Source organism: Garra rufa, chromosome 16, assembly GCF_049309525.1.
Source record: "Garra rufa chromosome 16, GarRuf1.0, whole genome shotgun sequence".
Lineage (NCBI taxonomy): Eukaryota > Metazoa > Chordata > Actinopteri > Cypriniformes > Cyprinidae > Garra > Garra rufa.
Genome location: NC_133376.1, coordinates 23222989 through 23241699, shown reverse-complemented (window position 1 = coordinate 23241699; position 18711 = coordinate 23222989). Strand labels below are relative to the sequence as shown.

General features: G+C 36.9%; 3 protein-coding genes across 3 annotated transcripts; 1 reads left to right on the top strand and 2 right to left on the bottom strand.

Moving 5' to 3' along the window:
- The first annotated feature begins 51 nt into the window (after positions 1 to 51).
- Positions 52 to 5056, top strand: rab33ba (RAB33B, member RAS oncogene family a). The gene is made up of 2 exons (XM_073820339.1): positions 52 to 498; positions 2133 to 5056. The coding sequence occupies exons 1-2, from the start codon at positions 271 to 273 to the stop codon at positions 2625 to 2627; spliced, it is 723 nt and encodes a 240-aa protein (XP_073676440.1). The 5' UTR covers positions 52 to 270; the 3' UTR covers positions 2628 to 5056.
- Positions 5057 to 5917: 861 nt separating this feature from the next.
- LOC141287856 (uncharacterized) lies at positions 5918 to 9583 on the bottom strand. Its single transcript, XM_073819950.1, has 7 exons — positions 9518 to 9583; positions 9049 to 9238; positions 7655 to 7714; positions 6963 to 7094; positions 6736 to 6882; positions 6300 to 6360; positions 5918 to 6144 (listed from the first exon to the last, which is right to left on the bottom strand). The coding sequence occupies exons 2-7, from the start codon at positions 9211 to 9213 to the stop codon at positions 6038 to 6040; spliced, it is 672 nt and encodes a 223-aa protein (XP_073676051.1). The 5' UTR covers positions 9214 to 9238; positions 9518 to 9583; the 3' UTR covers positions 5918 to 6037.
- A 3606-nt stretch (positions 9584 to 13189) lies between these two features.
- Positions 13190 to 18557, bottom strand: setd7 (SET domain containing 7, histone lysine methyltransferase). The gene is made up of 8 exons (XM_073820090.1): positions 18387 to 18557; positions 16978 to 17107; positions 16087 to 16288; positions 15747 to 15936; positions 15527 to 15608; positions 15214 to 15331; positions 14374 to 14531; positions 13190 to 14234 (listed from the first exon to the last, which is right to left on the bottom strand). Exons 1-8 carry the CDS (start codon positions 18424 to 18426, stop codon positions 14039 to 14041), a joined length of 1116 nt encoding a protein of 371 aa, XP_073676191.1. The 5' UTR covers positions 18427 to 18557; the 3' UTR covers positions 13190 to 14038.
- Positions 18558 to 18711: the final 154 nt, after the last annotated feature.

Sequence of the window (18711 nt, the reverse complement as noted above, 5' to 3'; positions counted from 1 at the left end):
TCTCGCGAGATTACAGTTATATCAACGTCGTACGTGGCTGCGGACCCAAAACAGTGTAAGAAGACTCCGCCAGGAATGCATCAGCAAAATGCGGAGTCTACCGGTCAACACATCAAATACAGTCCCCGACGTTTAAATCTTTGAATTTTTCTCATGAAGGGCTGAAGGTTAACTTAAGCCTGCGTTTGAATCATTTATTTGACCCGTTAGCATCAATACATTTGCACTGTGCCATTCTGTGAGGCACTGGTTTGTCCGCAGGAAGACAGCATGGCAGATATCGAGTCCTCCTTTGAATTTAGCTCATCTTTGACCAGCTCTTCGCTGCCTCCCCCACGGACTCGAATCTTTAAGATCATCGTGATCGGAGACTCTGGAGTTGGCAAGACTTGCCTCACCTATAGATTCTGCGCGGGCAAGTTTCCAGACAGAACTGAGGCCACTATCGGGGTGGATTTTCGAGAGAAGGTTATTGAAATAGACGGCGAGAAAATCAAGGTGAGGATGCTTCTGATGTAAACCAGTAATATTTTTATAACAATATAGCAAAATACATATAAATACCAGCTGTCAATATGAACTAACAATCAAAGGGCAGAATGCATGTACTAGATTGTGTTCTAGATCTAGATCTAGAGATCTAGATCTCTGTAGGGTAATGCGGGGTAACTTAGACTTATGGTAACTGTCATATCTACTATGCATGGTCATAGTAGCCTTAGTAGGTAACTACAGGTAAATTTCCCACACTTTTTCATGTGTATATAGCCTAATACCTACCTGTGTTTGTCATTTATGCATGAACACACCCTACATTCTCCTGCAATGTTAAAAGAACAAATATTCATGGTATGACATACAATTGCAATCAAAATTATTCAACCCTCTTAACCTGCAAGACATTTTGTGAAAACAGTTGAACAAAGGCATCAGTACACTTAGAGAAAGTTTATTAATACACATTTGAGTAAGTCTGAGAAGGCAAGTTCATGAAGAATGAAAAAAAAACATTAATGTTCAAAATTATTCAACCCCCAAAAGTCAAATTTGGTGCAGACTCTTTTATTCTTTAAAACCACCAATCAACACTGCTTGGAAGTGCTTAGAAGCTTCTGTCACCTCTCTACTGCAAGCCCGGACCAATCCTAACCTGAAAAAAGCTTTTAGATCACTGATAATCTTTTTGGGTTTCACTTTCAAATTCAACCAAATATTTGCAACGAGAATTAAATCTGGAGACTGAACAGGCCACTCAAGAACATTCTATGACTGATCCCTGAACCAAGAATAAGTGGATTTGGATATATGCTTTAGGATGGTTGTCCTGCAGGAAAGTCCTTAGCTTCAGTCTTTACACCAAAGGCATCGCAATTCTTGACAAAATGGCCTGATACTTCAATGATTCCATGATGTCCTTCATACAGTCATATTTTCCACTTCCTGCTACAGTAAAACAACCCAATAACAAGTCTGGCCCACCTCCATGTTTGACTACGGAGATGTGTTCTTCTGTGTATAAGCTTTACCTTTTTTTGCACTAGACATACTGCTAATCTATAGGTCCAGAAAGTTCCAGTTTGGTCACATCACTCCATAAAACATTCTTCTAGAACTCTACAGATATTTCCAAATGAATTTGACCATGTTCAAGTCAGCCTTTTTGTTCTTCTTGGTCAAGAGTGGCATTTGGCAAGATGCCCCAACATGAAAGCAATGCTTGTGTTGTGTTCATCTTATACTCTGCATTGAAATGTTTTTCCACCTTTCATTGGGTTATCTTGAAACTCTTTGGCTGTACATTGCAGGTTTTTCCTCAGTTCTGATTTGGAAACATTTTATGATATTGTGTGTTTTTTGTTCAACACCCTCAAAGGTTCTCTGGTACAACACATTTTAAGCTAAGGAATAAGGCTGCCAACTGTGTCTCTAGGAACTTGTAATGTCTTGGAAATCATTATGTAGCCTAGACGTTCTAAAGTAATACAATTATTTCTTTTTTATAGATTCTCTATAGCTTTTGTGAGAGCTCTGTTCACTGGTTTAACTGTATGTATGTGTAACATATGGTTGAATAATTTTGATTGCAACTGTAAGTTGATAGCTAATAGCTCTCCTGTTTTCCCCTACACCAGGTCCAGCTATGGGACACCGCAGGCCAGGAGCGCTTCCGAAAGAGTATGGTGCAGCACTACTACCGCAATGTCCACGCTGTGGTGTTTGTCTATGATGTCACCAATGCCGCTAGTTTCCGAAGCCTTCCGGCGTGGATCGAGGAGTGCCGTCAGCATGCCCTGGGTCAAGAGGTGCCCAGAATCTTAGTCGGCAACAAATGTGACCTTCGCCATGCCGCTCAAGTAAGCACCGACGTGGCGCAGCAGTTCGCCGACGCACACTCAATGCCTCTGTTCGAGACCTCTGCCAAGAACCCCTACGGAAACGACGACGACGGCGGTCGGAATAATAGTGACCACGTAGAGGCCATTTTTATGACGGTGGCGCACAAGCTGAAATCTCAGAAGCCGCTGGTGTTAAGCCAACCACCGTGCGGATTAGGAGACACTGTCACTCTCAGGAGGCAGGATGAGGAGGACAAGGGAAGTTGGGGATGCGGATGTTGGAGGAGCTAATGAAGGAGTCACCACTGTACAGGATGGATTCGACAAAGGTGAAGCATCTTTTAAAGAAGCAGATTCAGAGGTGCTTTTGTGTTTTCTGTGAAGGTCCAGGGATGAAGACACAGGAACATCTGTTCTCAATATTTCTTTTTGGCCATTATTTTAAAGGGAAAACCATTTCTCTATCACTTGAACCAGAGGCTTTGAGAAGTTGCATGTAGGCCTATCTGCCTTACATATACAAGCTTCATCCATTATGTGTCAAACACACACTACATTTGCCTACTAAATAATTTTTTAAACAATTGTTCGCCGCAGTTAGATAAACTGTTGTGTTAAATCACTTCAGCCTCCAAGGTGAATCTGGTTTAGTCTGTGTTTGTTGTTTGGTCTTTCATTCTGTGTCACCCACACACATGCAGGCACTTCCTGTGAAAGTTGTCAGCTCTCTAAAGAGAAACTGACGAACAAACACTAAATGCAGGTTATTTATTAGTGCTGCTAAGATGAATTTAAAAGGAAAATAAAGCTGTTATCCTTGCCTTGCCTAAAGCCAGTCCTAGTCCACTGCCAGTGTTTTATTTATTGCCAGTTTATTTTTTCCTAGCGATCAATCATCTGACTGAAATCATGTGAATCATGTCGAAGCGTAGGTAAGTTAGGTAAAAAGGGACAAGAATTCACTGACAATATTAACTTCACTGTCTACACAGTCAGGTTTTGTATGTAGTACTGCTTTGTTAGGCAAAACGAAAATGATCTGTACTGTATAATCGCAGATAAGGATGAGAACCTCATATTATTCTTGGCATTTGCTGTGTGCATGGCAGAAATCTGAACAAAAGGTCTGATATAAGTCTACATTTCAACATGTAATCTATCAATACAAGTATACAGATATGCTAATGACTAAATTGTCTTTCCCTTCGGCCATCTTCTTGATAACGCAAAACAAGAGTTCAACCCATTACAGAGAATATTCACTCATGTTTTTATGTAACCACAGCTGGTCCTGTGGAGTGCATGAAAGAAGCTCAGGCGTTACGTGTTTTATTTGTTTTATGGGGAGTTGCCAAAAAGGTTTCGCATATGATTTCCGGTTAGTTTTTTGAAGTACAGTTGAGGTCAAATGTTTACATAAAACATTCACATATAGTCCACAAGAGAAAATAATAGTTGAATTTTAAAAATAACCCCTTTCAAAAGTTAACATAAACTTGATTCTTAATACCGCGTTGTAACCTGAATAATTCATAGCCTGAACTGAGAGTGAAAACTTTTGGAATTTGAAGATCAGAGTAAATTTAACTTTTTTTGTCTTGTGGGAAACATGTTAGTAGCTTTTGAAGGGCAATGCTAAATGAAAAAACATATTTAGGCAAAATAAGAAAAATGCACACATATACATTCTGTTCAAAAGTTTTTACCCCCAGGCTTAATGCATCGTGTTTCCTTCTGAAGCATCAGTGAACAGCATTTAAAAATTCAGCTATTGTTTTCTCTTGTGGACTATATGTAAATGTCTTCTATGTGATCTCATTCAGGTCAATACTAAATAAAAAATAACATGCATTTTGTATGATCCAGCTTATTTTGGTAAAATAATTAACATTTTGCAGATTCTGCAAGGTATATGTAAACTTTTGTCCTCATCTGTAGGTTGGTTAAGGGCCTGATTAGCTGATGCATTGCATTGTTTGATTCGGGTACAATAACAGGCATGTGATTAGTTGAACTGTGCACGGTTAATGATGGCTCTTAAATATTTAAATGCAACGCGTTGAATGCATACTAAGACTTGTTTATTTGTGCTTATGAGTGCGTACAGAAGCTTTATATCTCATTTATCTAACAGAAACATAAGTGCGACTTGAACATCATGATTGTTATAGGTTTGTGCTAAACTGGTCTTGATAAAAACATACACTTGGTCTGGATTCTCTTCATTTTTGTGTGTACTGAGGATTTCTCTTTTCACCCAATCTACCATTTTAAGTGTCCTTCAGAGTTCTGTATTTTTTTCTGTCTTCATTAACACATTAATAACAGTTAACAATGTAAAATGAGCAGATCTCAGAAATCTACAAAAATTCTAAGCGCAGAAAATATAAGGACGATTATTAACATGTTACATTTTTATTATATGGAATTGTTCATTATTCTTGGAATAATTATGCATTTTTGCAGCCAAAGTGTATGAGCCAATTCATGATATCAGGGGTCAATAGCACCTTGCAATGCCAGAACTCAAGCATGCACAACATATCTTTACTAGTCATTTGTCTGATACAACTCATGTCTTCAATGTTGGTCAGAGAGTTGGAGTGATATAGTTGTGACTGAGAAAAATAAACAATATAATCAGAGTGCAAAAGAAATCAGTGCTTGGTTTTAACTGTTTCAATGTTTTACTAAAAAAAATAAAGTACCTCATCTTTGAGTTTCAGGAGACTAGTGTTGTGCCTTGTTTGTCTAATAGAGGGTTCGCACTTACGTCACGATATGCTCAGTTACCTACAGTTAAACTCGGATGTAAACAAAAGCATGAATAGCACGGTTAATGTACTACTGAATACGTTTTTCTGATAATTTATGCTGTCTAAACCATGGAAAAAACATGTGGAAGCTGCTAGATCATATAGAAGTATTTAGTAAGGAGGAAAGGGCACAATATTTTGACAAACTAAAGTTAATAGGTGGTAAAGATAAGTACAAGCAGTATTAATTAAGATATTAGCCTAATGCTTTACCTACATGACCGGAAATAATAAGAACAAACACGTATATAATCAAGACAATATATAGTACTCCAATGTTTTTCCCAGTCCGACCGATTAGTACAGCTCAAAACATGACCATAATTGATCACTTTCAGCAGAAATAATCAGCAAAATATGCGAGTTTCATTCAGTTCAGTGGCATTGTTTACATCCAGTGCCGCCAATATGGCTGACAGATGACGTGTCATGAAAACACGTATGGGAAAATAATAATGTTCACACTAGAAATATCTTTTAAAGTCATGACATTTTGAAAATAATACTGTCCTTTGATGTTACCAAAGTGTGAACATCCACTGAAATGGTTTGTAAATTCATTAAGAGTCAAATCAAGTATTTAATTTCTAATACATTGTTTATTGTAAAATTATTTACAAACAGGTTTATGTGTGCAAAAACATCAGTCTATCATGTAAAAATTATAAAGCTAAGGCACATGCCTTTAGAAAAAAAAAAAAACACTAAAAGATAATATAAAATATGGCACTGATAATAACTTAAACATTAAGAAACAAATTTAAATTGATTTGAAACAAACAGCCTTGGTGACTCACTTTGTGGGGAAAATTAATGAACTATATTTCCTAATATTTCATATTTCCTCCAGTCACACACATTAAAAATAAACATACATATCAATTACTAAGCTAGTCTGCTATATGGTGGAAGCGTGGAGATGTCTTGCAGTTCCCGCTCAGGACAGCGATCCATAAATGACATAGGGGAGTTAAAAATTCGCTCATCTCCATCTGGATGAGGCAAAATAAATTCTCATTACAGTCAGCCACATCCTCACTAACATCATCTTAATGGCATACATTGTGGCTCATATAGCAGATGACTTATGAAATATGATTTTGTTATCTCAGTGTACAAACCCACTTCAACAACATCTCTCACGTACCTTGCCAAGTGCATACAAGTTCAGTTGGAGTAAAAGGGTCATTCTGAGGAACCAGAAACTCCTGTGAAATACACAACCATGCAGTGATTAAAGGGATGGTTCACCCAAAAAATGAAAATTCTGTCATTAATTACTCAGGTTCCTACCATGTTTAAGGTCCAGACAGGTACCAAAAACAGACAAAATAGTCCTTTCTGGACCTTGAATGTGATAGGACCCTTCCTGTCTATGGAGGGTCAGAAATCTCCCTTATTTCATCAAAAATATCTTAATTTGTGTTTGAAAATGAACAAAGGGCTTACGGGTTTGAAACAACATGATGGGGAGTAATTAATGACAGCATTTTCATTTTTTTTCTTTAAAAGCTCAATCTTACAGTATATACTATACACCAACTTCAAAATACTGCAGTTTAAATGTATTACAAAAGACCCACCATGCCATTTGCTGAGTCGTAGCACCCACAAAGCGGCAGACTGCGGCAGCCGACATATGCAATGAGAGAAGAAAAGAGCAGAGACCCTACGCAGGCTACCAGAAGGGTGCTGTTTGCTCCTTTCACCATCCGGCTGAGCACGAATCTCTGCACAGGATACAGCTTTATTAACTACTTTTTTTGTGTATAACAAATGGGAGAGTAAACATGATCTGGTGTGACTGTACCACTTCAGGTATATGATGGGCATGGAAGATCTCATCATCCTCTTCTCCATAACTGAGAGTGACGCAAGCATAAACGATGACGATCACAACAGCAAAAAGCGACATCACAGATGATGCGATCATGACGTTGACCTAAAGGTATTCATGAGAGCATGTTAAAGTTACAGTTCACTCAAAAATGAACATTCTGTCATTAATTACTCACCCTTATGTCATTTCAAGCCTGTAAGACCTTTGTTTATCTTTCGAACACAAATTAAGATATTTTTGATGAAATCCTAGAGCTTCTGACTCTCCATGGACAGCGAGGGTCCTTCCATGTTCAAGGTCCAAGAACATAAACAAAATAGTCTAAAAACTAAAATAATATTATTATTATATTCAACAATTCTTCTCCTCAATGTTACCCTAGCGCCATTGATGTCACATGGACTATTTTGTTGATGTTCTTGGTACCTTTCTTGGCCTTGAACATGTCAGTTGCATTGCTGTCTATGCAGGGTCAGAAAGCTCTTGGATTTCAGCAATAATATCATCATTTGTGTTCTGAAGATGAACAAAGGTTTAATGAGTTTGGAATGACATGAGGGTGAGTAATTAATGACAGATTTTCATTTTCATTTTTGGGTGAACCATCCCTTTAATATCAACTGGAAGAAAAATGCTGTGGATTTAGAAGGATAAGAAATTACCAAAACTGGGTTTTTCTTTTGGGATGCAAAGAGGGCAAGTACACCAGGGGCAGCCATAATCTAAAACAGGAGGAAAAAGTGAAATGAGTTTTACAGAATCATATGGAGCCCTCAAAGGTGATGGGAGGAAAAAACTACATTTCAATGTTTTTGTGTTTTCTCACAAATCTTTGCATTCCCTTAAGTAACTTTAGGTTTGCTCACAAACCTTTGTGATGGAAATAATATGAGGTGGGAGGAAAACTATTTCAGAGCTTTTGTGAGAGAATGCAAAGATTCTCAGGGGGATGCTATCATCTCATATATTTTTTTTCTTGTTTGGGGCTATGTAAAATCACTGTCTCAGTGTGGAAAGATGACACAAAAGGGTAAATACAGGTCATGTGGGACACCAAAGATTTTGAATGTTTTTAAAGAAGACTCTTCTGCTCACAAAGCCTGCATTTATTTGATTCAGAGTACAGCAAAAACAATGAAATGTTGAAATATTTTTACTATTTAAAAGAACTGTTTTCTATTTGAATATATTTTAAAATGTTATTTATTCCTGTGATTTCAAAGCTGAATTTTTAGCATCATTACTCCAGTCCCACAATCCTGAAATCATTCTAATAATCTGATTTACTGCTTAAAAACAATAATTATTAGTAGTATGTTGAAAACAGTCAAGTAGAACTACAACTGGTTTATTTATTTTAATACGGGATACAATTTTAAAATAATGTTACTATTTAAAGTAACCATTTTCTGTTTGAATACATTTTAAAAATGTAATTTATTCCTGTGATTTCAAAGCTGAATTTTTAGCATCATTATGCCATCATCAGGGTCACATAATTCTTCAGAAATCATTTTAATATGCTGATTTGCTGCTCAAAAAACATTATTATGTTGAAAACAGTGCAGTAGGATTTTTTCAGGTTTCTTTGATGAATAGAAAGATCAGAAGAGCAGTATTTATCTAAAAAAAAAAATCTTTTGTAACATTATAAATGTCTTTATCATCACTTTTAATCAATTTAAAGCATCCAAAGTATTCATTTCTATGAATTCAGCAAATGGGCATGATTTCTGAAGGATCATGTGACACTGAAGACTGGAGTAATGATGCTGAAAATTTAGCTTTGATCACAGGAATAAATTACATTTTAAAATATATTCTAATAGAATAAATGCAGGCTTGGTGAGCAGAAGAGACTTAAAAATTTTACTATTAAAAAACTTTGACTGGTAGTGTAGCAAAGTATTATATGTCTTAATATGTGATAAAGCAAATTACATTTTTCTAACATATCTCTGCCATTTTTTATGTTGGAAGGTGCGTTACTGATTAACAGGGGAAGCCTTTTGTGTCATATTAAAGTAAATAAATGGTCGGTTTTAAGGTTTCTCACCAGTCCAGCCCAGAGTGGAGCCCTAGTTTCACTCAGAGTAGTGCTCTTCCGGAAAACTGCATCCATAAATCCGCAAACCACACAAAGCCCCGCGCACGCCACCTGAAGGATGCCGAGAACCACCACACTCTTCTGATTGAAGATAAAATACCTGTAACGGTCCATCTCAGGCCTTCAACGGAGTAAGAATCTAAAATAAGGGAATGTATTTATATGTTTACATGTATATGACATAAAATAGATCAAATCCTTCACTACTATGTCTCTGAACAGAGCTGGATTCCTTATCAAACGCCTAATGACGTGAAACCGTCACAATCGCTTTCCACATTTGTGCGTTGGTTCTGAAACTACAAAACCGCTTTACTAACTCAATTTTATTAAACGCTATACTTAACCTATGCTACGCCGATTTAATATGTATGAAGTTATGTATAAGCCTTATGAATTAGAATAAATGTAGTATTACCTGTGCCGCTTTTCCTTTATCACTTCCGGACCGCTTTTGTTTGGAAGCAAGCGGTGAAACCCAGCGTGTCACTCATTTACCTGGGGAGCGCGCAGGTGCAGCACGATGTCCACGCCTACACACTGGATATTTACAGTGTTGACTTAATTACTTGGGCATTGAGTATTCCTCCATTTTGGCTTGGAGAAAAACAGATTTGGTGGCCAAAATTATTAGAACACTAGTTTAACAGCTAATAATGGTTTTAAGTTCGTTATTTCTAGCTGTAGTGTGTCAGTAGGAAATATTACTTTACATTTTTAAACATTGTAATAATCCAGTGAGATTTTTGTTTGTACAATGAGTCTGATAACAGCCAGTGCTCCACACAGAGATTAGGGCCCGTATTCACAAAACATCTTAAGGTTAAAAGTAGCTCCTACTTTTTCTCCTGATTTAGGAGAAAATCTTAAAAATAATGGGCGTGTCAGTCATAAATTTTGGACTCCTACATTTTTGATTTAAGAGTACTTCACAAAGCATTTTAGCACTAAAACTAGCTCCTAAACCTGTGAAATGTTAGGAGTAGTGAAGAGGACTCTTAAAGGATAACTATTGCCAAAATGCAACCTGGACTGTTTTTTTTTTTTTTTTTTACTGTAAACGAGACAAACTTATATCTAAAAGCATAATTACGACAAACAAGCCGTTTTTGAGATTGACCGTGATTTCGTTTTGTGGTCAATGGCCGGTGAATGGGAATACTAGGGGCATTAATTTGAGCGCATCAAAATCTATATTTTTACAACACTAAAATTCTCGACACACCATGAAACTTTGCTCGAAGTATCGCCTGGGTCTCACATGAACTCGAGCATTGAGAACATTGTTTGTGTACACAGAGTTTACTAAAAAGAAAGGTTTTGAACAGCTCACTTTCACTGTTTGAGTTGTCAAGAGGTGTCGATCTCCGAATGCGAGGAGAGTAAAGATGGATAGCTCCTAAAGCATATTTCCATACAAATGTACGGCTAATTCATTGTTTTGTCGCAAGTGAAAAACAATATTAACCTTCTAGTTGCAAAAAGAGCCTCATATAAGCCTAATATTTCGTCCTATGGAGTCCAATCATTCGCATTCGGAGATCGACATCTCTTGACTGGCAAGACGGCCGTGAGCGGAAACTCAAACAGTGAAAGTGAGTTGTTCAAAACCTTTCTTTTTAGTAAACTCTGTGTACACAAACAATGTTCTCAATGCTCGAGTTCATGTGTAGAGACCCAGGCGATACTTCAAGCAAAGTTTCATGGTGTGTCGAGCCTTCTTAGTGTTATAGATAGATTTTGATGCGCTCAAAATTATGCCCCAGCACTCCCATTCACCAGCCATTGACCAAAAAACGAAATCACGGTCAATCTCAAAAATGGCTCGTTTGTCGTAATTATGCTTTTAGATATAAGTTTGTCTCGTTTACAGTAAAAAAAAACAGTCAGGTTGCATTTTGGCAATAGTTATCCTTTAAGTCACTAAGACCAAATCCCAAACTATCCAAAATGAGAGGGTGCTCGCTGCAGAGCCATATGGGAGGAGCTGGAGCTCCAGCTCCCCCTCGCTGGAGGTAATGGGTGGAGATAGACACCTAACCACACCCTAACCCTACCCCTTACCCTATCCCTAACCTTAACTCCACCCATTTGTTCACTCAGAGGTGGAGCTGGACATCAAGAGAGGTGGAGCTGGAGGCCATTTGGCTCTGCAGTGAGCAGTACTTGTCCAAAATTGGCTATTCTGGAGTGTAAACTTTTTATAAACACACTGCATTTATTTGCACACATAGGAACGCTTTTTTTTTTTTTTTTTTTGCTTTTGGAGGTTATCTCCAAATTTGTCCTTTTGAAATGTCCGAAAATTTCTATAAGTAAAAAAAAAAAACGACCTCGTCAATCACGTTTACATACTGCCTCCAGAATGTCATAAAAAATCAGCTCGGGTTCGATTTTCTGCGTTTTTTGCATCTGTAGCAAGCATTTTGAGAGGTGTTTTGACAGTTTAGAGCCACCATACAAGCGAACGCCATAATCCAGAACTGCGTCTGACAAATTCATCCACTTGGTCTTGCAGCACAAAGCACTGTAAAATGTCTTTGTGCACTTGAATTCACAGAAATTAGTGCTCTTCTTTATAATATGTGGCTCCAGTAATTCTGGCAAAGCATCAAAGTTTACTGACATTCTTAAGTAAACTTTAAATTGCTTGGATAGTCCTTTCTTTTTTCTCTTTTTAAGAAGAAAGTGGGCAACAAAATAATCCTCACTGCGAACATTCCATTTTGTATTGTATGCGCTATTTTTTTATTAGACTTTGTATTTATTTATTTATTTTTGCAACGGATGAATTACTATGTGACTAGTGTGCAATATTTCGGTGCGTGACAATTTTTTTTTTTTGAATGAGGAATACAAAAAATGCATACAAAAAAAATTCGGACTCAGTGTGCCATGGGTCTGGCGTAACAGCTGTCCTTGTATCCAGTTTGGTTGTCTTTTACGTTTGCATGCATTCAGCAATGATCATTCTACTATTAGTAAAAGGGTGTTTATATATCCAAGAATTGTTTATGAGAAGCACACATTTAAGATGCTGACAATTAGCTGAACCTATAGTTGTTTAATTAGTGACACGTAGCCTGCATTTTAAAAGCTTTATTATTAATCACACATTTTTATTTTAAAACATTTATTTGAATTTGGCAAAATAATATCGTGCTCTACAATATTTTTATGAATAAATCTCTGACAGAGACCCCTTCCCTATCAGCCAATCACAGTGTGCATAGTTGGTATGCTGACATCATCCATAGCAACGAGGTCAACCCCGCCCTTACTCTTAGCTTAAGACTTCTCTCTATTCCTTAGAAAAAGTTTGTCTCAGCAGCTTTGTGAATAGATTTTAAGAGAAAACTCTTAGCTAAAAACTTTTACTGCTATTTAGGAGAACTCTTAGTGCTAAGATAAAATGCTTTGTGAATACGGGCCCTCATCTCATCATCATCCAGTCTGTCTGGAATGATATGAAGAAAAACAGAATAAAAAACTGAGACGGACTAAATCCAGAAGAACTGTGGAAACATCTTCAAGATGCTTCAAGAAACCTACCTGCAAAACTCAGTACTGTTAAAAGTTGTGTAAAAATGCTGTAAAATGAGGAAACTGTCAAATATAATGTCATAAATAGATTGTCTCTATCAGTTAACTTCTATTAACTAAATTAAATCAATATTTGGTGTGTGTATGTTTAAAGTAGCTTTTGGCCTATAGGCAAAAGGTAGCTTTGCAGGTAGGTTTCTTCCACAGTTCTTCTGCATTTAGTCTGTCTCAGTTTGTTCTGTTTCTTCGTGTCATTCCAGACAGACTGGATGATGATGATATCAAATCTCTGTATGGAGCACTGGCTGTTGTCCAACTCTTTGTGCAAACATCTCACTGTATTATTACAATTAGTGGCAAAATGAATGTTTGGAAATGTAAACTGTATTTCCCGCTGACACACTACAGCAAAAGTTAGAAATAACCTACTTAAAACCATTTTTAGCTGGTGAAAATACTAGTGTTATAATAATTTTGGCCACCACTGTACATAATTTCTTGCATTTTATCATTGATATAGTTGAGAACACAGAAAAGACGAGTCAAATTGTGCTCTATACTGGAGTTTTTATTGATAAATCTTTGTTGATAGCTTTTGCATATCAAAGGCTGAAGTTTGGTTCAGTTCAGTAGAAGGATTTCTCTTAATCTTGTGCCTTATTCTCAAATACTGTTCATTCTGTTCAGTCTTTTCCCCACATATACTGCACACCGTACTCAACTTTCATTCAATGGTGTCATTCAATTTTTCTTGAAAAAAACAAAACAAAACACAAATTTAACAAATAAATATACAGGGTTGTCTGTGTAATACTGTACTTCAAGACTACAAGAGCGTACTTAAATGTAACTGTAACGGTTCGCACATGCAAAAGGAGACAGAACAAATTGGTTTACAAAAAAACTGTTGGTTATACCAACATAAAAAATACCTATATTTTCAATTTTCAGGGGAAATATGAGCAGAGCAGTAAAAGACACTATACTGGTTTAATACTGCATAGGTATCACAAGTTGTGGTAAAGAGGTTGTAAATCTCAAGAATAATAGTGACAACGGTCTTCCCTCCACTTCTGTCAAAATGCCTTTTAAATCACTTGCTCTTTTTCAGTCTCTGTATTCTCATAGTGCAACCAAATCAGTCGCCAACTGACACACATACTAGTCCCTCCAAATTGTAGAACCATAGAATTTTGCAGCTTGCTCAGTCATCTGAGCGAGGATTTCACAGTTACAATCCTTGTAAACTGATGAGGATGACAGAATACTGTTCAGAAGAGTGATTACTTATTAGTGTTAGCTGCAAGGTTGAAGAACAAAGTTAGAGTTTTGGTGGTAGTTATAGGCTGGGATGGGAGATAATGTTTTTTCTGGTGGTGAGCGGTGGTGAGGGGTCTTAGCAGGTCTCGTCAGCACCTTTTCCAGACTGCTGAAACTCCAGCAATTGCTTTGTGTACCATTCTGGTGCCTCTGGACCAGACTTCCCTGATGGCTCATGGTCATAACCATAAGCAACGTTGAGTTCTTCATCTTTCTCCACAGCACGGATTGTTCGGATGCATTTTATTTGCCCAAAACGAGGATGGATGTACCTGGACAGGTTAAAAAAAAGCTGTTACATGACTCTAACAATAAGATTTGTTTGTATTGAAATATCTGACAAAATGCTAATCAATATAGGAAACAAGCACTACGGCTCTGTATATTTCAAAAATAAACATTAACACTCACGGATCATATTTGCAATTGGGAGTGAAGGAGTGATTGGCCTTGTGACCTAGAGATGCACAATAATTCTCCGTCAGATTGAAAGGTTCCGGAACATCAATCACAGTGTCCTCATCCAATGAAATAGTATTCCCATTCACGGACCAGTCACGACTGTCCACCTGTTAAATTAAGTATAAAGAGATTTTTTTTTTTTAAATCTTTAATGTAGCACACCATGAATCCATAACAAAAAAAGTACACTACCAGTCAAAAGTTTTTGAACAGTTTGATTTTTAATGTTTTTTAAGAAGTTTCTTCTGCTAACCAAGCCTGCGTTTATTTAATCCAAAGCACAAAAAATTAAAAGTTTGAAATATTTTTACTATTTAAAAAAACGTGTCCATGTCCATGATCAATTTAAAGCATCCTTGCTAAATAAAAGTATTAATTTTTATAATTTCTTTCCCCCAAATTTTTTTTAACTGGTATAGTGTATAATGTTACAAAAATGTTTTTTTTTTGTCAGATAAATGCTATAATAATAAATGTTTCTTAAACAGCAAATAAGCATATTAGAATTTCTGAAGGATCATGTGACACTGAAGACTGATGCTGAAAATGTAGCTTTGATTACAAGAATAAATTACATTTTAAAATATATTCAAATAGAAAGCAGGTATTTTAAATAATAAAAATATTCACAATATTACTGCTTTTGCTGTATTTTGGATTAAATAAATGCAGGCTTGGTAAACAGAAGAGTATTCTTTGAAAAACATAAAAAGCTTACTGTTCAAAAACTTTTGACTGGTAGTGTATTACATTCTGTTCTTGAATAATGTAAAATGCAAACAGACAAACCTCTATATGTGTAATGCGGACACCATTATAAAAAGCCATCACTGTGTTAGTCTCAGCCTCCGTTTTTGCAAACAGCCCTTCTCCAGCTTCAGAAATAAGTGACTGTCCAACATACACACTGTTAAACCAAAATAAAACCAATTTCAGCTTGAATCAACAAGATGATAAAATAATAAATATTGTATTACGTCTAGAGAACCAACACAAGCTCCCCCAATGAAAGACTGGAACAAACAATTATATAGTATGTTTTCTGTTCAAAACGAGATTTGATAGATTGAGGTTTACATGGTTGATCACAGCTTGCACCAACCGTTGACTTTCGTAGGGGTCAGGCAACAGTTTATGACCAGCGATACATGACGAGGTGGATTTATCATAGCAGTAAACAGGACCTACAAAAAAGTTACAAAAGAAAGATTAACCTACAAATAATTTTGTACTTTTACAGGTTAGATTTGAGTTAAATTGCTCTAAATGCAGTATTGTAAATAAACAAAAAAATGAACAATACAACTCAGAAACAAACTAACTGTCTGGATCAACAGTGAAGTGTGGTCGGCCATTCTCTTGGGTGGTAAGCGTGGCAAGGCGGGCCTCGATCAGTTCTCCATCAACAAAGGAGCCATACAGAGCCGTACGCCCATCAGGATAAACATAAGCCACTGACTTTCCCGTCATCTCTCCATCTTCGTTCACTTCACCAACCACGCAGGCACCATCCTTTAGAATGCAGAGCACAAAGAAAGCTTATATACACATAAACCTGGAACTTTTCAATAGACTGTCTATGATCCAAATTCAGTACATTATAAAGCTGTTGATTAAGTTTTTATTTGTGATTTGAAGTGCTTGATGTTGGGCAAAACACACCGGGTAGTAGACCCAGCACATGCCATAGCGAATGTTGTCCTTGTACAGGCCCCTGAAGACCAGTTGACCTTCTGGATTGAACTCTTGAGCAGGTCCGTTGAGCTCGCCATCTATATATGTCCCATGTAATGCTCCCCCATCCTCATAAGTATAAATGCCCTGGCCCTGCAAAGCATCATCCACATAGAAACCCTCCAGCGTACTATAAAGGGGAAAAAAACAGGTGATATTTGCTTGAAATATAATTATCAATGCTTTAATCAAATTAATCAAAATGTGACCCTGGACCACAAAACCAGACATAAGGCTAATTTTAAAATAATTTTTTTCAACTGATGTATGGTTTGTTAGGATAGGACAATATTTGGCAGAGATACAACTAGTGAAAAATCTGGAATCTGAGGGTGCAGAAAAATCTAAATACTGAGAAAATCGCTTGTTTAGCAATGCATATTACTAATCAAAAATTAGGTTTTGATATATTTACAGTAGGAAATGTACAAATATCTTCATGGAACATGATCTTTAATTAATATCCTAATGATTTTTGACATAAAATAATTTTTTTTTTCATTTTGACCCATACAATGTATTGTTGGCTATTGCTACAAATGTACCCGTGCAACTTAAGACTTTGGTTTTGTGATCCAGGGTTACAAATAAGCTTTTTAGTATGTAAACTGGACTACAAAAAGAAGCAGATCTAGTCCCCCAAGACCAATACTACCTGCAATCCATCTTATAAATAACACCATAAAACTATTTCAAGAGTTATCATGATTTAAATAATGAAATCTGAGAGTCTGATCAACACTCTCTACGACTAATATTCTATTATTAATTCATATACTGGAAATCAATAATCAATGGTGGCAACATAAAGTCTATTACCTGCCATCAAAAAAGAAGAATTTTCCTTTTCCATTCTTCTCCCCATGAACGAAGTGTCCCTCAAATCGATCGCTGGAGGAGTAAGTCACAGTGCAGAAACCATGAGGCTGGTCATCCTCATCCAGTGGTCCTAAAAAGTCATGAAATTGTAATCAGAGATATGTAACAGACTGATGAATAACTAATGAACTACATACCCAACAATAACATACATTTTAATGGACCAGGCTGATTAAATCATTTCAGTTAGACACTTAAAGGATTAGTTCATTTCCAGAATTAAAATTTCCTGGTAATTTACTCACCCACATGTCATTCAAGATGTTCATGTCTTTCTTTCTTCAGTCACAAAGAAAATTACGTTTTTAAAGGGAAACATTCAGGAATTTTCTCCATATAGTAGACTTAAATGGTGGTCAACGGGTTGAAGGTCCAAATTGCAGTTTTAATGCAGCTTCAAAGGGCTCTACACAATCCCAGCCAAAGAATAAGGGTCCTATCTAGCGAAATGATTGGTCATTTTTTTCTAAAAAAAAATTCTAATTTATATACTTTTTAACCACAAATGCTAATCTTTCACTAGCTCTGCGATGCACGTGCACATCTTCACGCATTACGTAAACACGTTGGAAAAGTCACATACAGGTAGTTCTTCATCTGTGTACCTCGGTTCAAAAAGGGAATCAAAAACTCATTAATTTTGTCCTACAACTTTAAAATTGTCTGGCATCGTCGTTTTAACGTTTTTTGCGTGATTATGTAATATGTGAGGTTGAGTGAGTGCAAGATGAGTATTTGTGCTTAAAAAGTATATAAATTTATATTTTTCTTTGAAAGGACCATTTCCCTAGATAAGACCCTTATTCCTCAGCTGGGAGTCCATTAAAAAATGCACTGAAACTGCAATTTGGGCCACTATTTTATTCTAAAAGTCTCATTTAACATTTAGTAAAAACATACAAAGCAATAGTCCACTAATTGAAAGGAAGTGCTAGGTTTAATTGTGATAGTCCAGAACTGAGAACTATGTGCATTTGCAGTTTTAAAGCTGAACTTGCAACTTTTGTGTCAGCAACCCACTTTTTAACCACGTGGCTTCAACAACACTATTATGTTTATCCAAATACAAATCTAACTTATATATAGGACATTTACAGACTCTTAGTTCATAGGACTTAAGATAGAATTGTATAGCTAAGTCTAAAGCCGAAATAAAACTCGCTGTCATCTGGAGGATTTATAAAGTCCCAAGCTTACGGGCCTCGGGTGCTTGACAGCCTGTGTACGGAGGAGGAAAGCTGTCGGTAGGCTAATCCTCGGCGGAATGAGACTGCATAAAAGTTCAGCCTGACAGCCGAGAAGACGACAAAACCCAATTCACGCAACGTTTGTGAATACGCTAGTCGTACCTTCCACCACTTCTTCCATGTTATCATCATCGCTGTCCATGACTGCGCTTCCTTTGTTGTTTATTACAGGGGTAATAGCGTGCTTCTCTTCTATATCTGTCTTTCGCGGAAGCTTCAGCAGCGCAGAGCTGACAGCTCCCGGCGCACAGCGTCTGACATCATCAGCGCCGAGCACAGATTTCCAACTACAAAACAACAGCGCTTGCTGTGCTCCAGCGTTGAGAAGTCCGAATCAGTGTAGCGAATCGGTTCACTCGGACAATTCGCTTTTATCAACTAGTTAAAAATGATTCACTGAGTTGCTCGAGTCTTTCCTCACCTGCCT